This window comes from Scleropages formosus, chromosome 1 (genome assembly GCF_900964775.1).
Source record: "Scleropages formosus chromosome 1, fSclFor1.1, whole genome shotgun sequence".
Classification (NCBI taxonomy): domain Eukaryota; kingdom Metazoa; phylum Chordata; class Actinopteri; order Osteoglossiformes; family Osteoglossidae; genus Scleropages; species Scleropages formosus.
In genome coordinates this window covers 8,296,757-8,323,810 of record NC_041806.1, presented here as the reverse complement: position 1 = coordinate 8,323,810, position 27,054 = coordinate 8,296,757, and the positions used below count along the sequence as shown (strand labels likewise).

Sequence of the window (27,054 nt, the reverse complement as noted above, 5' to 3'; positions counted from 1 at the left end):
GTGAAAGAAAAACATGCTGCGATGGAATTGTCCACTAATGCTTCTTTGCATGTGTCTGCTAGGGAAGTGGCGGCGGGGGGAGCAGCGACCGAGAAAGGAGCCTCGCTGAGCGTTCGCCGCAAATTCGGCGTCAGCATTATTCACCCTGGAGGGGATTCAAGTCTAAGAAACCATAAAATGAGCAGGCAGCAAACTTATCCAGAGGATCCATTCCACAGCGTGCGTACAATTGGCGACCCAGAACTAGTCAGTGTTTCTTTTTTTGCTCCAAAAAAAATGCTTCTGCTGGAAAAAAAAAAAAAAAAAAAAAAAAAGAAGAGGAATTAAGTGAGCATGTTGAAAATGATGAAGTCTGGGCATCGAGCCACAGGTTTGTGACAATGATATGCAGTCATTTCCCACCGAGCTCACGTCCATGTGGCCGGGCTTAAATGCGAGAAGGCCTGCGCGCTGGGGTGGGGAGCTGTTTGGTGCTGTCGGACCGACATGTCGATCGCACGGAGCCTGTTTCGATGCCTCGTTGCGCTCATAGCATGCGTTCAACCAGCTCTGCAAAGCCACAATTTGGGTGATCCTCGAGGAGGAGGGGGCACGGTGGTGCAGCGGGTTTGGCCGGGCCCTGCTCTCCGGTGGGTCTGGGGTTCGAGTCCCGCTTGGGGCGCCTTGTGATGGACTGGCGTTCCGTCCTGGGTGTGTCCCCTCCGGCCCTACGCCCTGTGTTGCCGGGTTAGGCTCCGGTTTCCCATGAGCGATACTGGTCTGTGTCTGTCTACGTGTGTGATGGAGGCTCATAAACTCCCAACAGCCCTGATCCAAGCACAGCGCACAAGCACAATAATGGCGACTGTGGATTTCGAGTAACAAAACAAGCACAAATAACACACTTCACGAGATCTACAAACTGCTGCTTTTCAAGGTCCGGGTTACGTTGGGCTCGTCTGGAGTGGCCGTATTTTAATGGCCGCTTTGATTATAATAACATGTTTTCGGTGAAAACGCAAATAAATGACCTCTGCGAGCAAGGACCGCGGCATTGTGAGCATGAAGTACCGCCGTAAGCGTGCGGTGATCAGGATCGGGGGAAGTGGCCATAGATACAAGAGGTGGGATGGCACAAGGTGCTGCTCAGGGGCTCTCGGCCGAGCCGCCGCGGGCGGAGCCACATGACGCGCGTATGCGCTCAACAGCTGCGCCGAGTGTCAAACGGCAGAGCAAACCTGGGCCTTACCATCCTTATAATTATATCGCTTTACCGACGCCCTTGTCGCAGATGACTTATAATGCCTGTGACATGAATGACAGCAACAAACGCTTGAAAGGAGCTCGCAAAAGCAAAGGATATTCAAGGCCTCAAGGAGAAGAAGCACAAAAGAGTGTATAATTAAGACAGGAGTGAGAAGCTGTCATTTCCAAAGAGACGATCCCCTCTGATGTTGCTGTGTTTGCGCAACTAATGCGACGGCGAAGTGGAAAAGTATCGAATGACGCATCGGGAAGTTTGATTTTCGTTCGGTTCTGCTGTTTTGGAATATTTGTGGAACCCAAGCGGTTTTTGCGTGTTGGCGAACAGAACGAACCCTCAGTTTAAGCATAAGCAAATGCACTTGGCAGACGTTACGTTTCAGCGGTAGCGCTGCTGTCTTACAGTGCCTGGGTGGTGCCGGAGGACGTGGGTTCGATCCCCGCTCAGCCTGTGTGGAGTTTTCATGTTCTCCCTGTGTCTGTGTGGGTTTCCTCCGGCTGCTCTGGTTTCCGCCCACAGTCCAAAGACATGCTGGTCAGGTTCACCCATAGTGAGTGTGTTCCACTGATGTATGGATGAATGATCCAGTGTAAGCAGTGTATCTAGCAGTGTAAGTCACCACGGTGAGTAAGGTGTGTGGGCTGGTAACACTGCATAGTATCTGCTGGAAGTCGCTTCGGAGAAAAGCATCTGCTAAATAAATGTAAATGGAAAGCTTGTCTACTTTTTCTCCACAGCCTTTCAATTTGAATTTGTCTCTATATCTATAAGCTCATGAAGGGTAACACAAAGATACAGAAAACATTATTGTCTGAAGACAATCCTGATTTGAACTTCTATTACAGAGATTTAAGATTTAAAACTCTGAGACGGAGGCCCAGAGGAAGCAGAGACTTGTGCTGGAGATGAAAGTGTGCTGTGTTGTACCTCTCTGGGGCCATGTGCTATTAGCTGGATAAGATGAGTGTGCTGCAGCTCGCTGCTGGCAGCGGGTCCTTGCCCAACGGACAGAGCTTTCCACTCGCATCTGAGTTGCTTGCATGCCTGCGGTCTCCCTCCTGCACTGGCAGCCAACACCCAGGCTTTGAGTTGGGGTGGGCGAAGCCACTGCCACGCAGGGCCCCTGGCCCCCTGCTAGCCTCCGCTAGCCTCCGCACCCACTGCTCCGAGGAGAGCTGCACTTTGTGGTTGGGGAGGAGGAGAGCGGGGGGAAGGAACGGAGTGGGGGAGAGGAAGGAGGGAGAGTCCATATCCCTGTATGTGTCTGTGGTTCTCTCTGTCTAACTGCGAGAAAGACAAAGGGAACGCACAGAACTGCTGTTCTAGTGCTTCTAGAAATGCTTCATGGAACCATAGACCTGCTTCAAGTTTTTCAACACTTGTCACAGCAGTAGTTAAAAAGAGCAGTGCTCATAATTCATATCACATTTATTGTCACATTCAGCTGGCACATTGATCTACAGAGCCTTATAATAGGCAGAGGAAAAAGTGTATTAGGACGCTGCCCTGCGGAGAAGAGGAAAGGGCCCTCATGAGAAGCCTTAGAGTAAAATGCTGTAGAGCAGAGATGAACCTACACTGCAGAGGAGAGAAAGGGGACCGTGTGTGGAGCCTTGAGGCACTACACTGCAGGGGAGAGAAAGGGGGGCTGTGCGTGGAGCCCTGAGGAACTGCACTGCAGAGGAGAGAAAGGGGACGGACCGGGCGTGGAGCCTTGAGGCACTACACTGCAGAGGAGGGAAAGGGGACGGACCGGGCGTGGAGCCTTGAGGCACTACATTGCAGAGGAGAAAAGGGGGACCGTGCATGGAGCCCTGAGGCACTACACTGCAGAGGAGAGAAAGGGGACGGACCGGGCGTGGAGCCTTGAGGCACTACACTGCAGAGGAGGGAAAGGGGACGGACCGGGCGTGGAGCCTTGAGGCACTACATTGCAGAGGAGAAAAGGGGGACCGTGCATGGAGCCCTGAGGCACTACACTGCAGAGGAGAGAAAGGGGACGGACCGGGCGTGGAGCCTTGAGGCACTACATTGCAGAGGAGAAAAGGGGGACCGTGCATGGAGCCTTGAGGCACTACACTGCAGAGGAGAGAAAGGGGACGGACCGGGCGTGGAGCCTTGAGGCACTACACTGCAGAGGCGAGAAAGGGGATGGACCAGGCGTGGAGCCTTGAGGCACTACACTGCAGAGGAGAGAAAGGAGATGGACCGTGCATGGAGCCTTGAGGCACTACACTGCAGAGGAGAGAAAGGGGACGGACCGGGCGTGGAGCCTTGAGGCACTACACTACAGAGGAGAAAAGGGGGACCGTGTGTGGGGTGTTGAGACACTACGCTGCAGAGGCGACAAAGGGGATGGGCCAGGCGTGGAGCCTTCAGGCACTACACTGCAGAGGAGAGAAACGGGACAGACCGTGCATGGAGCCTTGAGGCACTACACTGCAGAGGAGAGAAAGGAGATGGACCGTGCATGGAACCTTGAGGGACCACACTGCAGAGGAGAGAAAGTGTGGTCAGAGGAAGCTGGGCCTGTACTGTGCTGGAACCGTGTGAAAAGCCCATATGGGACCTACCATAACGGAAGCTCAGGAAACCTAGTGATGGCAGGATATTTAGGAATGAAAGCTACCTAGTGTGGAAGACATTTATAGATTCAGCAACCATGTTGCTGTGGTCACGACACTGTAAAGTCACATTTCCATCACAACGGCCCTGTACACCAGTACACACGGCAGCATCTGCTTAGTGACTATAATGTATGTGAACGATACCAAAAGGCTAATTAGAAAACCATAATTTACTTAATCCATGACATCTTTGTTTACTCAAATCCCCACCTGGAAAAAAAAAAAAGTTTTGGTGATTTTTTTTTTTTTTTATGGAGATCATTTCCATGTGTTCCAAATTCACCCGATGCAATAACTACAGATGGAATGCGTAATAAATGCAAAGTATTACATTAAGATTTCTGTGATTTTAGCCCGATGAATAAATTATGATACAGCATATTAAACCCCCTGCCACTTTATGAGAGAAACACATATAGTCAAATTTCATTACAAATATTAAAGTTTTGCCTCGTTCTCCTCAGCCAAATGGCCGGGCTGCTCTCCCAGCTGGTTCTTAAACGAAACCAGCTTTTCCCCCCCATCTCACTCTTTGTCTACCAGCTACTGTCATCTATCCAAACCTCCTCCTTCTCACCCCTCAGAAGAGTTTTCAACTTTAAGCTATTACTGCTCAACTTGCCTGCCGGTTTCCAAAAAAACACTCCTCTCCTCCTCTCTCTTCTCTAGCCAGAACAGCACCCTGCATTTCTACAGTTCGATACGCGCGTCCCCCGACACACGCTCCGCTGCGCAAAGGAACCGCATTTATGAAAAAGCTGAAAATAGGCATTTAAAACAGAAAGAGCGCAAGACTTCGCAGCGCGGGTGTAAAACACGATTTAAAAAATAAAATTGAAAAAAAAAAGTGTGTTTTAATCGATGAATTAAAATGTGAGTCCGCTCTCAAAAGTCCCCACGAGTGCATTACTGGGTGACTCGGGGTCTGGTTGAGAGGTGGTGTCAGTCGGGAATGAAGAGACCAGATTTGGAACAACGGCTGGCAACCTCAGGAGCGTAGAACCCAGTGGTACGGCGACTCCTTTGTGTTCTGCCAACACACACACACACACACACACACGCGCAAGGGGGGTATTTGTTCATGTGTCTATACATCCTCATTCACACCACTGGGACCCTGCTACTGCGTGGCCAGGCGGAGAAAAGCGAAGATCCACACACACACACACCATCATCGCCATGCCCACTGACTTCAGACCTCATTAATGCACAAGTTATTAATTCATACATTAATAAAGCCCCCTTTTTTTTTTAATTTTTGCAGTATAACAGTAAGTCAACCAATTTTTTTCACATCTATCTAAAGACTCGGTACGGGCAGACCTGTGATCACACGTGCGTTATGGTCGTGCGTGTGTGTGTGGGTGGCGGAGCTCTTCTATACGAGAGGTGTTATGAGATGGCTCGGGGTGGGGGTTGGAAAGCCACAGCAGAAGGTCGTTAGCTTCTCGTTTCGCATTAGCATCTGTTGAATGGGATTAGCCGTCCGGCGGAGGCAAAGCACGGCCTCCGCGCCGACATCCCACGGGCGTCGTCTCCGTGAAGGCGGACGGGTCATTAGCGACACCCCCCCAGCTCCCCCGTCTCCCCCTGCGTCACGCGTGCCCCTTGTGCCGCGAGCTCCGCCGTCGCGTCCTCGCGGTGAGGAGCAGGAGATCCACACCGTCAAAAATCCTTCTAAATATGTTTAAATACGACCAGCTAAAAAGTAGAAACACCAAAGAGGAAGACGTCAGCCAAACACTAAATAAAAAGTCCGACCTACCCACAAACTGCTATAATAGCGGCCTTTGCTTTCCAGAGTTCTCTATCTTATTTTTTTTTTTTTTTAACCTCACTGGACAGCCTTCAAAATACACGCTGGCGTTTATGGTAACATAATTCCAGAGCTGTGATAACAGGGACGGAATTACAACGCATCTGATAGAAAAACGCGCAAAAATAGGACGGCTGCGGGGGGGGGGGATGTTACAAGGCGGAGCAGAACGCGTCGCGAAGGTTCATTTCCCCGTCAAGTCCGTTTCGAGCGGAGGAGCGCGTTTCACAATATTTACAAGAGGAGCTGTGTGTAAGTCAGGGACAGCACGAGCGCAGCGCCGGTGACGGAGCCGCGGAGACGACTCGCAGTCGGCGCTACAAGACATTAGGTGGCCATCTGGTGCGTAAACAGATGCTCGTCGCTGGCTGCGTGAAGCTGAGCCGCTATTGATTTCTGTGCCTGAAATACAAAACACGAGAGCTCAAAGGTCAGAAAGAGCAGGAAACTCAGCAGCTTCAGAGCAGAGTGTTCAAATGCACCCTGGGCACTGCCCTGAGCGCTTACACACACACACACACACACACACACACACACACAGTCTGAAACCACTGGTCCCAAGTGGGGTGGCGGTGAACTGGAGCCCAACGTGGCAACACAGGGCACAAGGCCGGAGGGGGAAGGGACACACCCAGGACGGGGCGCCAGTCCATCGCAAGGCACCCCAAGCGGGACTCGAACCCCGGACCCACCGGCGAGCAGGACCCGGCCAAACCTACGGCGCCGCCTCATTTTTATGCCCAGATTCCTCGTTCCAAGCGAATGTTTCCATTGTTAATTTTGCGATCCAGAACGATTTCGCGATCAGATGCCGAGTGTTCTCGGCCGATCCGAAACTTCGACAGTGCCATCTGGTGGAGCCCGTGGCGCGAGGGTGTTTTCACAACATGTGCATGAAGCAGAAGCGTTTGAGATGACATCAGAGAGTACGTTACCAGCGCTTGGTTTATATCATATAGGACGTTTTGTTCAAACACGTTGGCTGTTTTTATTGTTTAACGCAAACGTTTTTGGGAGGATGTTAGATTAGAGTTAATGCACTTATATAGTTGGGTTCTTGACCTGGCGTTGGTTTTTTAGGATGTGTCCTTCGTTACAGTACTGCTTGCTGCCCCAAACACACAACGCTGTTCCATCTGAATATTTTTTCATCGATATTTTTATTTACGTTCAACAACTCATGTGTACATTTCTCCACAACTTTGCTACTGGTTGGCGCAAACCACACTCCTCTTATTATACCTTTATATCCTCAATATAACAATCTTATGGCAGCAAATGTCAAATTGACATACAACTTCTACATTAACACACACACACACACACAAGGGTGGATAACATAATAGAGACGCCACACGACACTTGACTAAATGACAATTACAAATGCAGCTACACAAGAGTCCATCAAGACTCGATTACAGTGAAACATGGTGTAAAGCAAGGATATAAAAAAACACGGAGAACAGCAGCATGAAAGAGAGACAACGGTGGCGAGCTGAAGCTTATCCACAAGAGGACAGGACATTTCAGGGGACGGTTGATAAAAAATATAAAACAAAGGCCTTGCAGAATCCCGCAGAATTGAACGTCAGAAAAAGATGCCCGTTAAGCTGGTATTCATCACAGGGTTACTTTTGGAAACCCCTTATATCCAAGATCAGCAATGTGGAAACATTAAATTATTCATTTAGCCGAGGCTTTTCTTCCCAAAGTGAAAAGTAACCAACACATATTTACTTGCTTATACAGTGAGTTACATTGCTGGGGTAATTTAGGGTAAGTACCTTAGTCTAGGGTACTACAGCAGTAGGTGAAATTCAAAGGAGGGACCTTTAGATCCCAAGGCAGCAGCTCTATCCACTACCCTACCAGTAGCACTGGGGGGGGAAAAAAAAAGAGCCTCAAATGATGAGAAAACACCTGAGTGGTGGACAATGCAGCATGGTCTACGAGAGGTCTGTATCACAGTGGAACAAAAATTTTATGTCGTTGATTTTTTTGCCTTTTTGCATTCAGTTTTGTTAAACATACTTTTGGTCTTTGTTTGTGCTAAATGTCAGTTTTTAGAAAAAAACATTCCACATTCTTGGAATGAGCAAATTTTGGCACCAGCATTGAATACTGCAGTACCATTTAAGAACTGATGCTTTCTAGAATGTTTTTGTGCTTTCTAGAACATTCAGGTGCCTTCTAGAATCTTCCAAAGGCTGTAAAGTACCAAACTAAAACACCCCAGAAAAACTAGTGGTATTTTTGTTATCAGTAAACTTTAACTAATCAACTGAAATAATTGCATAATTCCTATAACAAGTTTATATTTGGTGAACGACAAAGGATGTCTTTGAGCGACACTGTCTGTTGCGAGGGAGGGAGCGGTGGCGCAGTGGCACGGTGGGTTTCACCAGGTCCTGCTCTCTGGTTGGTCTGGGGTTTGAGCTCCGCTTGGGGTGCCTTGTGATGGACTGGTGTCCCATCCTGGGTGTGTGTCCCCTCCCCCTCCAGCCCTGCACCCTGTGTTGCTGGGTTAGGCTCCGGTTTGCCGCGACCCCGCTCGGGACAAGCGGTTTTAGACTCTGTGTGTGTGTGTGTGTGTGTGTGTGTGTGTGTGTGTGTGTGTCTATTATCAATTCCTAAACATGGTGGCTGTAATGTGAGGGAGACACCACACTGGAGAACCCGGGTTTGAAGGTGCTCTCACTGGTCACGTAACAGCACAAGAATATTGAGCCATTTCAGGTGACCAGGTCTACATCCTAAGGTCCATGCTGTGTCCTCTTGATGAACTCATGCTCCGAGATGATCTTCATTTCATATAAACACAGACACATAGAGCTGAACACATAGAGTGCTTTCAACCAGGAAGAAGGGAAATACCCTCTATGGCTTTCCCAGTTACGACACGTAAACTTTTCTTAACGTTTATGGGAAGTTCCTGAGTGCAGGGGGGTTGAATGAATTCATATGTCCTTCATTCCGTAATGAACCGAAGGTTCTTCATCTTGCAAAATGGTCCAGTTCCCCAAAATGCGGTTCAAGCCTTTCAAGAAGCAATCCATGAAGGACCAAGTCAGTTCTGAACGCCAACAGGTGTCTAGTGACCCAATCGTGTACTTCTCGAAGTTGCTGTTGCGATATTTCGTTCTTCTCCACGTGACCCATTCAAGTCAGGAAATACAGTATTGTATAGCTCTACACTAAATGAAAAAGAAAAAAAAAAAGTAGGATAATCTCAGCTCAGCATCAGTGTTCATCAGCTGAGACACTTTTCCGTCTGGTTCGGGGGTCAGGCAGCCAGGAAGTAGAGCTGAAGTGCCTTTACAGGTCAAATAAGTTACGATACACACTTGCATCAGTTTTTGGTTTTAAAAAAAAAAAAAATTAACAACCCGTTCCCGTTCATATTTCCACTGGCACGTGTTGTTCTCGCAATTTCGTAACCGAACTAACGCAACCCATTCACTCAAGGCGTCATGCTAAGCGGAAATGCCATCACGGGTTCCCTGCTGACTCATGCGCCTTCCACCCCAGCCTCCGAGCCTATCGCTCAGCTCGGCTCCACTCGGGCGGGGGGTCCCGAGGTCCCTTGGGCTTCTTCACTCGACAGTTGAACCCTGTGGGAACATTGGAAGATGACAGTTAGAGCAGGCGCTGTCAGGGAAAGCAACATGGAGCTCAGTCAGCATCATCCCACTGTCTATGTCTTCTGGTACCAGACGCAGTTTCAGTCTACGGACAAAAGCATCCCCTCGCAGGGAGACACGCACCCATACCACCCTCCTGGCTGGCCATCCTTCTCACGGGTTCTGCAACATATTCATAATTTTCCTCTGACGAGGAAGTGCTGGCAGCTGCAAAGTGAGAAAAGCAGATGTTTGGTGACGCTCACACTCTTTATTTATTAGGCTGATACCTTCGTCACGGCAACAGACATTTACTCATTTAGCTGACCCTTTTCTCCAAAGTGACTTACAATGTTAAGGTTACAATTATTTACCTAGCTGGGTAATTTCACTGGAGCCATTTGGGGTCAAGTACCTCGCTCAAGGGTACACCAGCTAAGAGTGAGATTCAAACCTACAACCTCTGAGTCCAAAGGCAGTAGCTCTAACCTCTACACTACCAGCTGTCCCAACTTATATGTCAGGCTTGTAAACTAAGCTTCTTCAAATTATATACCCATTTACACACCTGGCGGTGCTAAGCAATTCAGGGTAAGCACATTGCTCAAGGGGATTTGAACTCAGCACCTTCTGACTACACTGCAGCAGTGAGAAGCACTACACTGGCTGCCGGTCCATGGTACATGACTGGTATAAGGAAGCCAGAAAGAAATGTAAAACAGCATAAGCATGCTGGAGTCTGAACAATTGTCTGCGCTGAAAGATGGTGACAAAGCATCACTTGACATGTCTTTTATCAGGGTAACGATGCCAAACAGTGCGGCATTTTACTGCATTAATCTTTTTCCTTCATTTAACCGGAACAATGATCTTATGTGGAAAACAAAGAAATATTGCGAAGTGCATTTCGTACTAATTAAAGCGCACCTCTTTAATAGAACCAAAATATACTTACAAGGTTTTTTTCCTGGGCAGATCGGAGGCTGAAAGATAGGAACCATACAGCGAAACCATTAGGAGAACCCTTTACGGGGCATTCGCGATTACAGTAAGTCTTGTGTGCCTTGCCAAATACCAAAAGTAAAAGTAAATACGGTACTGTCGAATAAGGAACTCTCCATTTAAGCTCTACTTCATGTTTAAAAAAAAAACAGACGTTTATAGCTTGACAATTATTGTTGTACTATAATTTTAACAAAAGATCAGACACTTACAATAAAACTTATGGCATTATAAACATAATTCTGGGACTTTTTACGAAAACAGCAGCCTTGACACCTATTGAGTATTCAGACTTAATGGTGCTTCGCCAGTTAAAGCCCCAGGAAGGGCTCTGCTGTTTAACCAGTGAGGAAAATCCAGTAAACTCACTCTCTCACACACACACACAGAGTCTGAAACCACTTGTCCCAAGTGGGGTTGCAGTGAACCGGAGCCCAACCCGGCAACACAGGGCATAAAGCTGGAGGGAGAGGGGACACACCCAGGACGGGACGCCACTCCATCACAAGGCATCCCAAGCGGGATTCAAACCCCAGACCCACCGGAGAGCAGGACCCGGTCCAACCCACTGCGCCACCATGCCTCCAGTAAGCTCTATTGCTTCAAACTGTATTCACAAAATACACTATTAATGTCACTTGGATAAAAGCAACTCCTAAACAACAAAAGGAAATAATTATGTAAATAAATACTATTTATTATGTGTTTGGTGCTGAATAATCCCTGGGTTGGCCTGTTTCAAAGCCAAGTGTTTTTTTGTTATACGTTATCTTTTTTTCTGCTGCAAATTATTTTTGTTCTTTAGCCCGTTCTGCGTTTAAGAGGGGGAATGCCTAATAATTCAGAGCTCAAGGCCGAGTTTCACTGCTGACATTCGCACGCCACAGCGAGAGAAGTGCCCGCAAGCCTGACCTATAGCCTTGAGACTGCTGAAACTTCCTCCCCGCTGTCTTTATCAGCATCGCTGTGCTATAAAGTTAACACGTAACCCAGAGGAAACCGTTTCAGAAATTTAAGTGGAAAAAAAAGAGACAAAACCAGCAACCTTAGGCTGAAAAGAGCGACGCGTGTTGCTGCGAATCAGTGTGTCACACATACTTTAAAAACACGTGGGTGTTCAACAGTGAAATATCAAGAGGAAGCATTACCTTTGTACTGCTCTGAGTCCTGAAAACCCCTGTAAAACAGAGCCGATTAGACAGAGATAAAATGCAAATACTTTAACGGATATGTTTAAACCAGACCTGGCGAAAAGATAACATGAAGGTGCACGGCAAGCCAGCGCTCACAAGCATTTTAAAAAAAACAGGGACGCTTAACCTGGATGCCAAAAGGACCAAATTCAGCAGTCCTAGTCTACAGGAGGTCCTCGATTTACGACGGGGTTACGTTCCGGGAAGCCCATCGTGGGTCGAAAATATCGTTAAGTCGAAAATGCATTTAATACATCTCATACGCAAATCCGTGTCACAGACTGGGGGATGCGGATCGCTGCCGTTGCCCAGCATCGCGAGAGAGTATCGCTCCGCGTATCGTTTGCCCGGGGGGGGAAAAAAAAAAAAAATTCAAAATTCCAAGCACAGTTTCTGCCGAATGTCTATCGCCAGCTCGCCATCGTAAAGCCGAAAAGATCGCAAGTCGAACCGCCGTAAATCGGGGACCACCCGTGTAGATCAAGTACATAGACGCTAGAGCGACGCGCACGACCGACACACTTCATCAGATTGGCGTCATGTTGAAAACATCACGCGCCCCCTCGTGTAGTCCACGAGGTATGCATGAAAAGGACTGCGAAGCACAGAAGGCCATTCGCAGCCGGTCTGGGTCTTTGCAGCACCACTTTACTGCGTTACGCAGCGGTAGGGCGCCGTTCCCCTCGAAGAGTCTAATTAGAGGTCTCTGGGGCTCTAACACGGAACTGAGCTCTGCAGACACAAATTAAATCAGCGCAGAATGTGCACAGGAACCGTGGTCGAAATGACCGACGTTACTTAACGTGAATGCCGCCGATGCAGTTTTGTGTGCGTGCCGCCGCCCTAGTCAAATACAGCACTATGCACGAGAGCTTCACCTTCAGTGGATAACATGTAAATGCGAAGCGAAAGGTCAAGGTCTGATGGAAAAAAGGCGACACTGGGCATGTGCAAAGCAACGGTGTGTTAATTCGGTAACCTTCGTTCGCGCAACATCCCGGAGAGGTCATGTGTGAAAGAGGCTCGTACCAGCGACAAATTCGTAGTCCCCGTCGCCTTCTGCCGAAGGAGACGGTCCGTTCCAGTGATTGGCGGCTGCTCCGGCTCTGTCGGAGACGGGTACGTCCAGCTGCGGGGCGCTGCCGCGCACCCGGTTCTTGGGTTTTACCGTGCTGTACACCGCCGTAGCTGCGGGGCTCGCGGTGCCAACGTCTGCGTTATCATAGTGGTGGACGGCAAAACTGGAGACCGGCCGCTGCCTGGCCTTATTGACGACGGCGTAAGTGTCGTTCATATTCTGAGCTCGGGGAAAGGATGTTCTTGGTTTAACGGCAGGCTTACTGGAGGATAAAAGAAAAAAAAAAAAGGAAACATATGAACGAGTTGTTATTGTGAATTTCAGGAAATCTCAAATTGCAGTTTCCTCATCAGAAAATTACACCGTTGCAAAACACTTCTAGAAACGTGGTATACTAAAATCCTTCACGTTTCATTTCACATCAGTTTTTTTTTTTTTTAAAACACAAAAAGTGAAAATGTAGCAAAAACAGAAGCAAATATTATCTGAAATAAGCACTGCAACGAAAACTGATCTTTACAGAGAATAAATACAAGAAAACTACAGGAGGGAAGTCATACTTTTTTCTGAAACAATCTAAACAAATCGATTACATTGAATGAGTTAAACAAAAACGAAACTGCTGAAACGTTGTATTTTTTTCCGGAATATTCTGATGAGACCAGAATCGATTGGAAAACTACACTGCCTATGAACCTCTGTCCAGATAACTCAACTAATGTTGTCAAATACGATGCTCAAGTGGCTGCCATTAAAAAAAAAAAATAAAAAAATTTAAATTATAACATGTGCTAAACGTAATGTCAAAAACAAAGGTTACACTTTAGCAAAGGTACTGTTTTAGTTATCTTACAGACAGAAAACAGAGCGCAAAAACATGTAAAGCGTAAATCACATATCCAGCCACACCTCTACCCAGGAAACTGGTAGCGTAGTAGTTCGAGCTGCTGTCTTTAGATCCGAAGGTGGTTCTAATCTCACCTACTGCTATAATATCCTACGGTAAAACCACCCAGCCATATAAATGTATAAACATCGTAGGTAGCAAAACACCGCAAGTCGCTTTGGAGAAATGTGTCAGCTAAATGGATAAAGGTGACCAAAAGTATAGCCTTTTCTCTAATAAATGGAATTTTTATTGCGGACCACCGTCACACACACACCATTAGTTCAGCAAACCCAATACATCATCATCATCATCATCATCATCGTCAAAAACTGCTTGTCCCATACAGGGTCGGGGGGAGCCGGAGCCTAACCCGGCAGCACAGGGTGAGAGGGAACACACCCAGGACGGGACGCCAGTCCATCGCAAGGCACCCCAGGCGGAACTCGAACCCCAGACCCACCGGAGAGCAGGACCCAGTCCAACCCAATGCGCCACCGCACCCTCCGCAGACCCAACACCTAGAAGGCAAAATATTGTCCACCGTGACGCCCGAAATAAAACAGCACTTCATCATTCTGAACAAACAACGTGAGATTACTCACACTGGGAGTTCACACCTGCTCCTTCCTACACTCCTACCCACACATGCCGCGACACGCAGATGCTCTCCATTTAAAAGCGTCGGCTCTCTATAGCGATGAGGTCGCTTCGTTCCGTCGGCGGCGACTGAACTGCCTTGCTGAAGGTTGCCGACCGAGCAGGAAACCGTTAAGGCCTCTGCCATGTGCTGCACACTTCCTAAGGCAAACCACATCTATGACTGCGTGAAGCATGATTTCCTGCTTACGTCTGACCAGCAGTGAAAGGGATGTTGCAACGCACAGATGTTCTGCTTCTTGGGGAGGGGGAAATACGCAACTTTTGCTTATATGTATGATATTTGGCAACATGCTACAGGTGTATGGGAGGGGGGGAGGTGATATGCAGAGACGATTTGCATAGAAACTGCCACCAAGACCTTAGAGGCACTGGGAACACACAGCTTCGCCGGGCTGAAACATTGGCTCCAGTTTCTTATCGCTGGGTTGTTTCAGACCCCTTCCTCAGATCAGTTCTCCTGAGTACAGCAAAATTCCCCTTTCCTGCCGAGTGGCTCGGTCTCTGAACCTGAGGTCACAGGGACAACGGTGTAACCCCCCCCAAGAGAAACCACTTTTCCTGAGCAGGGTCATGGTGAGCCAGAGCCTAACCCAGCAATACAGGGCCCAAGGCTGGAGAGGGAGGGGACGCACCCAGGACAGGACGCCACCCCATCACAAGGCACCCCAAGCAGGACTTGAACCCCAGAGCCACCAAAGAACAGGCATGGGCCAAACCCACTGTGTCACCAAACCCATGAATGTAACACAACCATAAAGTTCTGATTTTCCCTCATATTTTAAAGGCACCCTACAGTATGTTTCTTCTCACAAGTATGAAACCTATCAAGAATGATTCCATGGTGGCCTACAGTGAATTTTATAAATAGCTGAAGGGTTTTTATTTTTATATTTGCATTTCTCCATACGTTTATACCTATAAAAGTCACGCCGCAAACGCTAAAGAAAACTAAACCATCTTAGAGAGTGACCGAAAAGTCAATCCACGTCACAATTCTGCATTTGCTTAAAACATCCGTCGCGGTTCACGAGCACAATGTATTTCTGCACGTTTCTACAGATCAAATATTCGATGCGAGGAGCCGCTAAGCGCGCGGAGCGCACGCGGCACGAGCGTCTTGCAGCAGATTAGCAGCGAATAAGATTGCGGACACCCTCAGAAACCAACGCAGGGTGGCCGTGGCCAGCCGGGAAATCTCTTTCCACATACCTTCGCGTTTGCAAATCGCTGGTTTTCGAGGATGTAGTTTGATGCTCTCGTTTCTTCACCGAGTTGACATCACCGCACCGAGACTGACGTATCTGCAGGGAGCAGGGAGAGCGGGAGAGGAGAGGTGATCGCTCGCCCTTGCCGACAAGCTCCAACAGCTTCAGACACAGTGGCCTGCCCTTACTCCTGCACAGCAGTCACCGAACAACCGCTCTATCTCCTCTGACACTTTGCATAGAGGAAGCCAGCATGTTTCCGGATTCTTTCGTCTTCTTTCTCACATTTCTCACTTCGTTTGCACGCTGCTCCGCTGCTCTCGAACCGAAGCAAAACGGCAAAGGCGTGGAGGGCAACCGACAGCAGCAGATACCGGGAGGTTTCAAAGACAATTTACGGTCACGGCATGACCCAGTTTTTTTTAATGGAAGCCTGACATTTCAGCGCGCGTTTAGAAGAGCTGTAATTACGTAAAAACGACAAATTTAAACGTAAAACGAAACGCGAGCTCGTAAGCCGCACGCGTTTCCGTTTTCGCACGTTTGTCATTGCCTACGAGCGAACCGGAGAGTTAACCGTCTCTCTTAGATTTGGATTTGCTGAAAAAGAAGTTTTTAAAGCAATTTAAGAAACTTTTCGGTGTCTATTCAGAAGCGTCACAATTTGATGAAAGGACAGTTTGAAACGCAAGCTTGTCCGTGGAGGCCGATTCTATCATGTATGTTCATCATCACGTACATATGTGTGAGCCAGTGCGTTAACCACCTTTGTTAGATTTTGATTTGCTACAAAAAGGAAAAAAGGTTGCAAAACATGCATGCTGATGTCTTATAGAGTCACAGGCGCATACCTCAGTCAGGTTCTGGTAGGTGTCATGTGAAGACAACAGGGTCTTCTCAAACATCTGCGCCACAATGTGGTACACAAATTGATACTGTTCCTGAAAACAAAATCACATTCACATCTGAGTGCTAATGCTGTTAATTCACAAACATGATTTGATCGCAGTTCCTGGCCTTTTTCGCTAAATGCGGCTCTTGAAAACGTTACGGTATTTACAAATACCATGAGCCCAACGCCATTACTCTTTTCCTTTGGCTTCAAAAAATTAAAAATACATAAACACACTTAGATATCTTTTCGTGTACTTTATTCTACTCTGCTAACCACACCTTTCTATACTGTTGACACGTATAAACCTTGGAATACATTATACGTGAAGGATCCATCCTTAATTAAATGTAATAATTTAGCTGATGCTTTCCTCCAAAACAACATACAATGTTAAGGAAATTACAATTATTTACCCATTCATACAGCAGGGTATTTTTCTTTTTTTTTTTTTTTTTTTTTTTACTGGAACAATGTTACAACTGTGGGGGGTGCGGTGGGGCACTGGGTTGGACCAGGTCCTGCTCTCTGGTGGGTCTGGGGTTCAAGTCCCGCTTGGGGTGCCTTGCGATGGACTGGCGCCCCACCCTGGGTGTCCCCCCCCAGCCTTTCACCCTGTGTTGCTGGGTTAGGCTCCGGCTCCCCGCAACCCCGTATGGGACAAGCGGTTTCAGATGACGTGTGTGAATTTTACAACTTTAAGGTAAGTATCTTGTTCAAGAGGACTACCACTGGAGGTGGGATTCAAACCAGCAGTCTTAGGGTTCAAAGAATGCAGCCCTGACCACTATGCTAGAAGCTGTCCGATTTAAACCAGCTGTAAATCACTGCATTATTGCAATTAAAAAAATGAATTAGGCAAGGAGGAGTTTCTTCACGTAAATAGGACTCCATACTCGTCCATTTATAGGCGGAGTGTAATAGAATTCCTCGCACCGTTACATTAATACAACAACATTCAACACAATTACACGGCAGCAGCATTTAAAAAAAAAACTCATAAAGAAGAAGCCGACAGTTTGCCAAACAAAAGCCGAAAGCTGCCGAGTGGCCGAAGGAGACATTACTGCAATACCTTTGTCTGTACGGCAGATGGCCTTTGGCTTCTAATCTCCAACACGACCTCCATGATGTTAAAATCATCGCTGATCCTCTGATGAGAGTAACAATAGTGACTTTAAAACAGGGCAGCAAATATTCAAAGTGAGGACCAATACATACACATGGTGGCTGTTGCATGTTAATTTGCACGTGATGCTGTAAATTCTGCATGCCATGCATTGAGCAGCCTATCACTTTTTCCTCAAACAGGAGGTTATGTCAATGCGCTAGTAACGTGCAAAAGTTATTTCACTATGGCAGAAAACTGTGCTTTTTTACTACAGTTAGAATGCATTACCTTTGTTTTCAGAAGATCATTTACATAGTCTACGGTACAGATGACCCCGGTCCTACCGCAACCGGCGCTGTAACGAAGTACAGACCAGCTCACATTCGTGCCGTTGTGTCATTTGATGATTGACTGGATGTGACCCCAGTCTTTAATAATGCAGAACCTACATCACAACAGCTAAAAGTCTGGAGGTGACAGAGCAGTTAGGCATCACTCTGGGTGCTGAATATTTCATTCGTGTCGCTTGATTTGCAAAGCATTTGCCGGCACAGAGTTCAAATTATTGCACGCGGCCTGGTGCTAACAACACAGATAACATGCACTAATGCATAGTAATGAGCATATGGGCAATCTGTCTAGTGCACAAAAGCCTGACAGCACCATGCAAAACATGGCCTGCCAGAGCAATGAACACCAGGGCTCAGTTCGTGTGAGATTTTGTAGGGGCCAAACCTGCAGTGAATGACGATGGGAGCTGTACTGTCTCCCTGCACTTTATGGGCCATTTCCATCAATTCCAGAATTCCGCTGCTTGTGCATGGAATGCCATGGTCCGGCCATGCTGTGTACTGGAACTGTGACACGGTCCTGGTTTCCTGGTCACCAAAAGCACATTGGATGCCAATATAAATAAGCAGCGGTTGCAGAATAGCTCACAAAAGGAGACCTGCGAAGGAACTGCTGAGGCCGATGCAACGAGTGGCGCAAATTCATAACGAAGAAGCTGTGAAAGTCTATTTTTTCTTTCTCGGACTTGCAGCGTGCTATAAACAGGAAGCCGAAATGATGCCGAGAAGCACGCTTAACCAATACGAACGCTAAACGTTAAAGCAGAGGTATAAATGAACACTTACGTCTTCGTACGTCACCGAAAGATTCCGAACAACAACTTCTTCATTGGGGAAAGACTCATTCAGCTGCAAAATGTACAAGCATGAGTGCATTATTGTCTAGAAATTGTAAAACCAAGCTGTTACTCGAAAACCAATGCTATACATTTATTTGTTACAGCAACTTCACGTACTTTATTTAGCAGACGCTTTCCTCCAAAGCGACTTCCGATGAACACTACGTAGTGTTATCAGCCCACACACCTTATTCACCGTGGTGACTTACACTGCTGGATACACTATTTAAAATGGGTCACGCATCCATACATCAGTGGAACACTCTCTCTGTCACTCACACACTATGAGTGACTTAGAGTCATCAATCCACCTGAACAGCATGTCTTTAGATGGTGGGAGGAAACCAGAGCACCCAGAGAAAACCCATGCAGGCACGGGGAGAGCAGGCAACCTACACACAGACCGAGCAGAGATCGAACCCATGTCCTCTTGCACCATCCAGGCCCTGTGAGACAGCGCCACTTGCTGGGCCACTGTGCTGCCCGAATTTTCAAAAGTCTACATCAGTGCTAAGTTTTCACAGTGGGAATGTGGGTCTTCGGAAAGACAACCGAACAGAGCGCATAGAAGTTATGGTCATAAGATAGAGGACTTATTCCTCATTATATTACTACCTGAGGTGGAATAAACTGAGAAAAGAAATCATTGAAAACATCTCAAGATTAACTACCATTCACTGTTGGCTATAGCATAAAAACCAGGTATCATTTTGTTCATTAATTTATTTTGCGAGCTGCTTACGTTCGATACGGCGAAGGATCCAAATAGAGCTGTCGCTGCACGATCCGGCCAGTAGCACTCACATTTCTTCTACAACACGGAACAAAGACATTTAAATCAACTGGACTTGTTAGGGAGAGCAAACAGGAGCAGCGAGAGGCAGAAACAGAGTTACACAACTCCCAAGTAAGTCGTTTGCAGGTATGTAAACGTTCTTGGTTCTTTTAACATGAAGTTTATAATCTTGGCGGAGTTTAACTGTACGCCCAATCTGCGTTTAAGATATTCTCACCAACAAGAGCAAATACCTTTCCATTCTCTCTTTCTCTGCAAGCCATAACTATGACCTAGAAAGAGAAAAGGAGATGTCAGAAATGTATTGCGCGAATATCTATAGTGATCCTACCAAGGTGTGTCGGCTGGTCACCCTCACCTTCACTTGATACTGCCAAACCATCCTCCAGAAGTCTCCTGTAGTGTGCTTCAGAGGGCCTTGGGTCGCAATGTACAGTTTGTTCTCTATTGCACCCTGGGTGTACAGTATAACAACAGGAGACATTTGACCTCATATGCAGGTTGGACCTCCACAGAAGAAGGGCTAGATGTGGTAGATCAGTAACCCCCGAGCTTTTAACCTCCATGCAAGGGCACCTTAACATTTATTCATTTAGCTGATGCTTTCCTTCAAAGCAACACACAACTTTTCATCCATTTATACAGCTGGGTAGTTTTACTAGAGCAATTTAGAGTAAGTACCTTGCTCGAGGGTACTACAGCAGGTAAACCAAAACATCTGTAATGTACATCCTTAGAAGGCTTCAAGCACTTTTTGAAGCAAGGCCCTCACCGAGAACCACCCCACCAGATGAAGAGGAATAAGAAATATAGCCCTTCCGTAGTCAAAGAGCTCATTACCTGGACAAAGCTGGCATTGATGTAGTCTGATTCACACTCCTTCGCCGAAAGAGTGAGCCGCACTCGACTCTGATCATCTGCAGAAGGGGAGAACCGAAAGCAGTAATCTTTCAGAACTCTACCTTTTCCAATTTACACAATGCGTTTAGCACCCACTCTGAGGAGACCGACACACGTCGGGTTCACGATGAACGCAGTGTCATTTACTCAACTAGAGCACAAATGTCCCACTCACAAGGCAAAATGTCCCTGTAGCGGTTTTTCTTTATGTTTTCCTTCAGGGCTCCCGCCTCCGTCGTGAGACCGGTGTTCTGCTGGATGACCGCAGTCTGCGAGCGAATGAGCTGCACACAAAGACGCGTCATTAACTATCACAACACAGAATAAAGATACCGAGAGACTGCACATCATACGTGAAGAGTCAAATGTAGCGTAAGAGAAAACTGGCAAACCTGAAAATCATACATTTTCATATTATATATAATAGGAGCAGCTGGCGGCATAGTGGTTAGAGCTCCTGGCTTTGCACCCAAAGGTCACAGGTTCAGTTCCCACCTCCAGCTGTAGTACCCTTGAACAAAGTACTTACCCTAAATTGCTCCAGTAAAATCATACACTTGTATAAATGGGTAAATAACTGTGAAAAGCTTAACAGTGTAAGTTGCTTTGGAGGAAAAACATCAACTAAAAGACTAAGCATAAATACACATTCAAGGCAGGGGTTGTCAAGCTGCCAGTGTTGATACACAAGATTCAGGAATACAGTGATGTAGCAGGAAGAGTTATGATCAGCTGTTGCCTTGCAACCTGGAAGTGCTCTATGGTGCAAATCCCTGCTAGGTGAATGTTATGTCATGGACCGGGAGCAGGGATGGTGCCCGCACACACCCCAAAGTTCGGCAAGAGCGCCGGAGCTCAAGGAAGAGAGCTAGAATCACTGTGGAGCCACACACACTGCATTCTTCTGAAGATCCACCAGAGGGCTGAATATAACCACAGCACCATAGAGTTCACTGTTCCCAGCAAACAGTAAAACTTGTTTTCTTCTTCTTTTCAGTCACTATGTTTTTGACCAGAAAGGAAAAATAAGACAGCATTCCTTACACAGGTTTATTGGAACACCAGCACACAGGGGGAGGTTTCAGGACACAGTACTAGAAATAACGCTCTTGGTACGGCAACCCCTTTTCCTTAAGCCAGCCTTCCCACCCTGTTTAGTCTTTCTCAAGCTGTCCTTCTTTCCCACTGCCCAACAGACACTAACCCCCTCATAATCCCTATGAGTCCCCATAACGGTTGAACACACACACACACACACACACATTTTCAGAACCGCTTGTCCCATACGGGGTCACGGGGAACCGGAGCCTACCCGGCAACACAGGGCGTAAGGCCGGAGGGGGAGGGGACACACCCAGGACAGGACGCCAGTCCGTCGCAAGGTACCCCAAGCGGGACTCGAACCCCAGACCCACCGGACAGCAGGACTGCGGCCCAACCCACTGCGCCACCGCACCCCCCTTAACGGTTGAACAATCATTTCACATTTTACCCACAATTCTCGACTATTTACAAAAAACATCTTTTCCCGCTCAAATATGACACCCCTCAGTAACGCGAGTCGTTTCAATATATCCTCAGATGTAGAGTTGGAAGGGTCTTGCTTATTTTGTTCTTCAAATACAACGCAGATTAATTTGTAAAAGTACGAAATGTGCAGTGACTGGCTTCGGTTCGCAAAACATTCATAAAGCCTTTTCACGTAACACTTCCTTTTTTGGTTTTAACAATGTACTGCTTATCTTGCACTGCTTTTACATATTGTGCATGCGGTGTTGGGCAGACTTTCATTTGCGTGCATTTATTTTAGTCTCAGTGTATATACTTACACACACACCAGTATTTATGCGCGTGTCTTAAGAGGAGGGAAGCCAGTGGTCTTAAAAAACTTAACTCCAGCAGTTTTGTGACTTGATCTGCAGATAATCTAAATGATTATATCTTATTAGTCTCACTTGAGGGGAAAAAAAGAAGTAAGAAATAAAATCAATGTGACAAACTCTTAACGAATAACCTTTCAGTTTCAACACGATACATGTTTAAATGGCTTTACACTTTGTCCAAAATAAGCTCCCACGCACGGTGTTACATAAGCGTGTAGCGTTTTATTGAGTTTCAAATTCAAACTTTGACACATGTGCGATTCAGGGACGTATTCTCTGAACCAAGGCTAATAATTAAACCGAGTCCTACCTGTTTTAGCAGGTGGATGCAGTAGAACGACAGGCAGCACTGCCACGTACACGGTTATTAAGAGTGTAGTTAAGTCTATAGTTACCCGTTGTGCAACAGATGGGTACAGCACACATTGAGACTTGCTACAGTTGTAGGAATGCTCTCTGCTGTATAAAATGTATTTCTGGGAGAAAAAAAAAAAAAAAAATCAGTAAAATACATAGAGGGCTTCAAGGTGGTCAGAGACATGCAGGAACATCACAAGAGAACAGAGAAGAGTCTAACAAAGAAAAGGGAAATGACTGTTCAAAAGCTGGCAAACAACTTTGAAACCATTTATCTACTTTTACAATTACAAAAAACGGTGTTAAAAAAATGCTACTTAGTAAATATCCATAGGCTCATATTTTTAGTGAAAAAAGATGCGACACACATCGACTTGAACATCCGAAGAGACGGGTATGACGCACAAGCGAACGCCACTGGCTTTACCGTGTGCACACACCTTAGGTTATGGGGCACATTTCGTTTATTTTAGTCTGCAATTCAAAGCGAAGGGAGAAAACCACCATCATCAGTACTGGACTTATTTAGTACGTTGACTCAGACTAGGTGAAAGTTACCATAGCAGCTCTACCAAATCTTTACTGCCCTGCAGAAAGAGGAAGATAACACAGTGTTAACCTTATCTTGCTTTAAAAATGAAATCATCTGCACTATGGGGAAAGGGTCTGATATTCAGCTGTCGCATTTTTTCCGCAATACACAACTTTTAGCCAGACTACGAAGTGCGGATAGCAGACGTCAAAGTTACGAATATTATGAACTATACAACTCAAAGGGGAAAAAAATTAAAATCATTCCAACTTCGGTATGTGTAATATACCATAAATGAGAGAGGGCATGAAGAACTGCATTCGGAAACAACTTGTCCCTTTTCTCCTAATATCACTCCAGGCCTTGAACCTCTTGGCATCGCATGACCGATGAACGTAAAAGTTCTGAAATGCACCGTGAAACATTACATAACAGAACATAAATGAATAGTAACACTGTGCGGTCTGAGGAGCGCAAATCCATAAAACTGCAAAATTAAGAAATGTGAAAAATAAAGCTGCCTCAGTTACACCTCTGAGCTGAAATGAACATTTAATGCCGAATAACAGTTCCCAAAAAAATAAAAAATCAGAAGCTGGTGACGCCTGAAGTAAAAAGAGGAACAAGGATCCTTACTCCAGCTACAAAAACTACTTTCAGAAGTATTTACATTAACCTCCAGTTGACCGGAAAAAATTGTGTCGAGGTGAATTTCATGACTTTTTAATCACACATGTAACAAGGAAGCGGATTCCAAATAACACCTCTAGATATTTATGTAGTTTTAAATATTTACATTAGCTTTTTTTCTTAAATAAGCAATTGAAATGTTTGAAAACTTGATTAAAAAAATGGAAAACTTGAAACATCAAGTAGCCAAACCTTTAGTTATACTTATAAGTCTATTTTAGTTGTACATTATTCATATTATTCAGATGCAAGAGAAAACGGATGACTGGAACTAATATTTACACTTCAGGGAAAATTAGTTATTTTTCTTATTCCTCAAATATATTGCGTTTCAGTTCTGTGTTTAAAATCAATTTATGCAAGGTGAGCTACATATTTGCTATTTAACTAAACATGACCGTTACAAGTATTTGTTCCACTTTGTTAGTATGTAAAGCATGAATATGTATTGACTTCAGCTGTATTGAAATTTTTAAACATTTGCAAATTTTTTTTTTAAATAATGCAAACAGAAGTTAAACAAAAAATCCATTTATCGTCCACTAACTTGAGCCATGATTGCATATGGTTATAAAACCCCCAAAAAATGCAGTACTTTACTAATACCGTATATTTGTGCATGTCAGAGGGCAAAAACTTGGTCCTGCAATAAATCGAGCGCTGAAAGGTGACGGACGGCACCTAACGCCATCGGTCCGTGTCTTGTTGTGGACCCCTTATACTCTCCCTGCATCTTCTTTTAGTACCGCATGGGGAAAAACATCATTAATCTGTTTTAAGATGATAACGCATATTAAATAACGAAAAAAGAAGATCACAGTGGATTTTTTGGTGCTGCCTACTGTATTATGAGCTTTCATATATGAATGAGAGCTGCGCGGCACAAGGGTGGACCATCCTCTTTTTTTGCCTAAAAATGACTCGAGATGAGAGGGTACTGGGCTGGGGGAATGTCAGCAGCAGTACTCGGCGGAGCTACACACCGACACGGGGAGGGACACAAACCCCCTCGTCGCCCCTGCGCCCCGAAACACTTCCATAATGATTAAACAAGCTTTTGTACGTTCTTCTCCTTGGTGCACTTTCTCCAAACACCGGTTGACCTTCCTGCAGTCTACGATTCTCACACTTTTTCAAACTCTCTAAATGTGTGTGCGCAGCCACAATTTCCCCAACGAAGCGGAGTTGTGCAGCGCGTTTTCCGCACTTTTTCCGAGGACACCTGCGACACGGCAAGGGTCTCTCGGAGCTCCGGGGCGACGCCCTCGGCTCTCCGTGGTCCTCAGAGCTCACCGAGGCCTTCGACCCTCACCTCCTGCTCGCATCTCCCGCTCGTCCCCCCCCTTTGGAGACTAAGAAGGTCACTCACTAGAGCTCAGCGCTTATCCCAGCGCAGGCTCCGGGGAATAGGTGGGTTCACCCTGGATGGAAACCACCAGTCACACACATCACGTGTACATTTACACAGTGCGGGCAGTTTGGAGTCACCGGTACGCTGGAACTGCATGTCTTTGGACTGTAGGAGAAAACAAGAACACATAAAGGAAACCCAAGGGAACACTTGTGAACAAAGCTGGAGCACAAGCACACCCGACCCGGGGAGGCACCAGCGCAACCTGCTGCGCCACCGTGCCACCCAACGCTAAATAAATAAATATGGCTTTAACACAGTGGCCTGACACGGTCAACAGTATCGCCGGCAGTGCTCGGTGTGGTTATACTTGTTTTAATCGTGTACGGACACGTTCCGCTTGTTGCACCCATCCGTTATATTACAGAATTTCACACGAACGGGCCGCTGTGTGTCACGTAACACACACCCACAGTATTAAGTAACAACAAAGCCTGAAGTTCAATGACAAAAGAGGCGACAAGTGCGAATGAAACGCAACTTGAAGTGGGTTCTTTCCGAACTAACGCAGAACAAATAAATAATAAGCACATCTTTCGGCGCGCGCGCGCTTTTAGGCTAACAGTGCGAAGCGCCTCCGCACTCACTGCGAACTCGGAGCGTCCGCGCGCCTCCGCTCCGTCGCTCGCGAGCTCCAGGAACTTCCTCAGGTGTTCCTCCATCCTTGCTCGGCGGCGGGCTGCTCTGCTCTGGGGCCTCGGGCTCGGACACCCGCGGGAAGCGTTTTCTCTCTGTGTGTGTGTGTGTGTGTGTGTGTGTGTGTGGGGCGGGGGGGGGGTTGTGTTTCACCACACCGCTCTTACACCGCACGCGAGCACACACAGGGACAGGCACTATTTTTAAAGGGCGCTTTCACTCTGTACACAGGTACACACAACAGTTTTTTCTTTATAATAATAGCTCCGGGAAAGCAGCAGAAGGAAGCTGCCTCTTTACTTATTTTACTTTTTTTAATTTTATTTGCATGCGCTACCTTTCTGATTTGCATAAAACACTCCGCGTCACTCCCCGATACTCCCTTTACAATAATTAAATTGCGCTCCCGGCGTCCACAAATGTTAACAACACCACGGTTGGACTGTACAGTCCGCGCGCGCCGGCTCTCCCGTCGTCGCGAACAGTCACGTGATCGACCCGTGTCTCGTTCCGGTGAATCCGTGTGCTGCGCCGAATCTTCCAGAACGAAATATCCTGAAAATTTAATGTAGTTTCGCTAAATTAAACTCAAACTTGGACTGCGGCGACTGTAATGGACCGTTATTAAGTTCTACTCAAAGTTTCAGTTTGTGCTACGTTCTGGCAGCCTGGCAGCGAAGATATTAACTGCGTTTATGCCGCGCGTATGCAACGGTACACCGTTCAATATACTGTACACCTGAGTTGGACGGAAATTGGTTCTGATTTCAGTTTTTGCAGCGCCCACGTGTGGACTATAAGCACATTAGCCTAGGGTGGCATCTTGGGTTACGAACGCTAGAGCCGCCAGTTTTACAGATACGAACGTTTTTGTTTATAGCCAAAAAGGCATAATTTCTCCATTTATCTTCTTGAAAAAAATATGATTGTGGCAGAACGAAGATGACTTGCCTTTTTTCCAATGGAACTGACGCAAAGAAAAGGAGTTAATAAGAGAAGTAGTCTATGCCCACTTGAGATTTTCGAATAATGAAATAAAGCATTAGCAGCTTTTATGTCTTCATGTGATCAAGCAATAACCTCTAAACTTGTTAAATTAAGGGGTTATAATATGCTGGATGTTCCAGACAATTTTCACTATGGAAAACGGTTCGTTGTGATTTCACAGATTTTGTTTTTGTTTTTTTTTTTTTTTTTTGTGGAACTGGAACGCTTCACGAATTTGCATGCCATCCTTGCGCAGGGGCCATGCTAACTTTCTCTGTATCATTCCAATTTTAGTATATGCTGCCACAGTTATGATACACTGTGAGTACAAACATAA

General features: G+C 46.4%; 1 protein-coding gene and 1 pseudogene across 1 annotated transcript; both read right to left on the bottom strand.

The window, feature by feature from the left end:
• Positions 1–8,270: 8,270 nt before the first annotated feature.
• On the bottom strand, positions 8,271–25,816 carry ptpn18 (protein tyrosine phosphatase non-receptor type 18). Its single transcript, XM_018752801.2, has 17 exons — positions 25,682–25,816; positions 20,397–20,505; positions 20,162–20,238; positions 19,680–19,775; positions 19,555–19,593; positions 19,268–19,336; positions 18,473–18,535; positions 18,072–18,214; positions 17,625–17,691; positions 17,301–17,378; positions 16,185–16,274; positions 15,338–15,429; positions 12,531–12,841; positions 11,457–11,485; positions 10,262–10,289; positions 9,451–9,534; positions 8,271–9,297 (listed from the first exon to the last, which is right to left on the bottom strand). The coding sequence occupies exons 1-17, from the start codon at positions 25,754–25,756 to the stop codon at positions 9,224–9,226; spliced, it is 1,524 nt and encodes a 507-aa protein (XP_018608317.2). The 5' UTR covers positions 25,757–25,816; the 3' UTR covers positions 8,271–9,223.
• A 1,112-nt stretch (positions 25,817–26,928) lies between these two features.
• On the bottom strand, positions 26,929–27,027 carry LOC114912383 (uncharacterized; annotated as a pseudogene).
• Between the last annotated feature and the right edge of the window lie 27 nt (positions 27,028–27,054).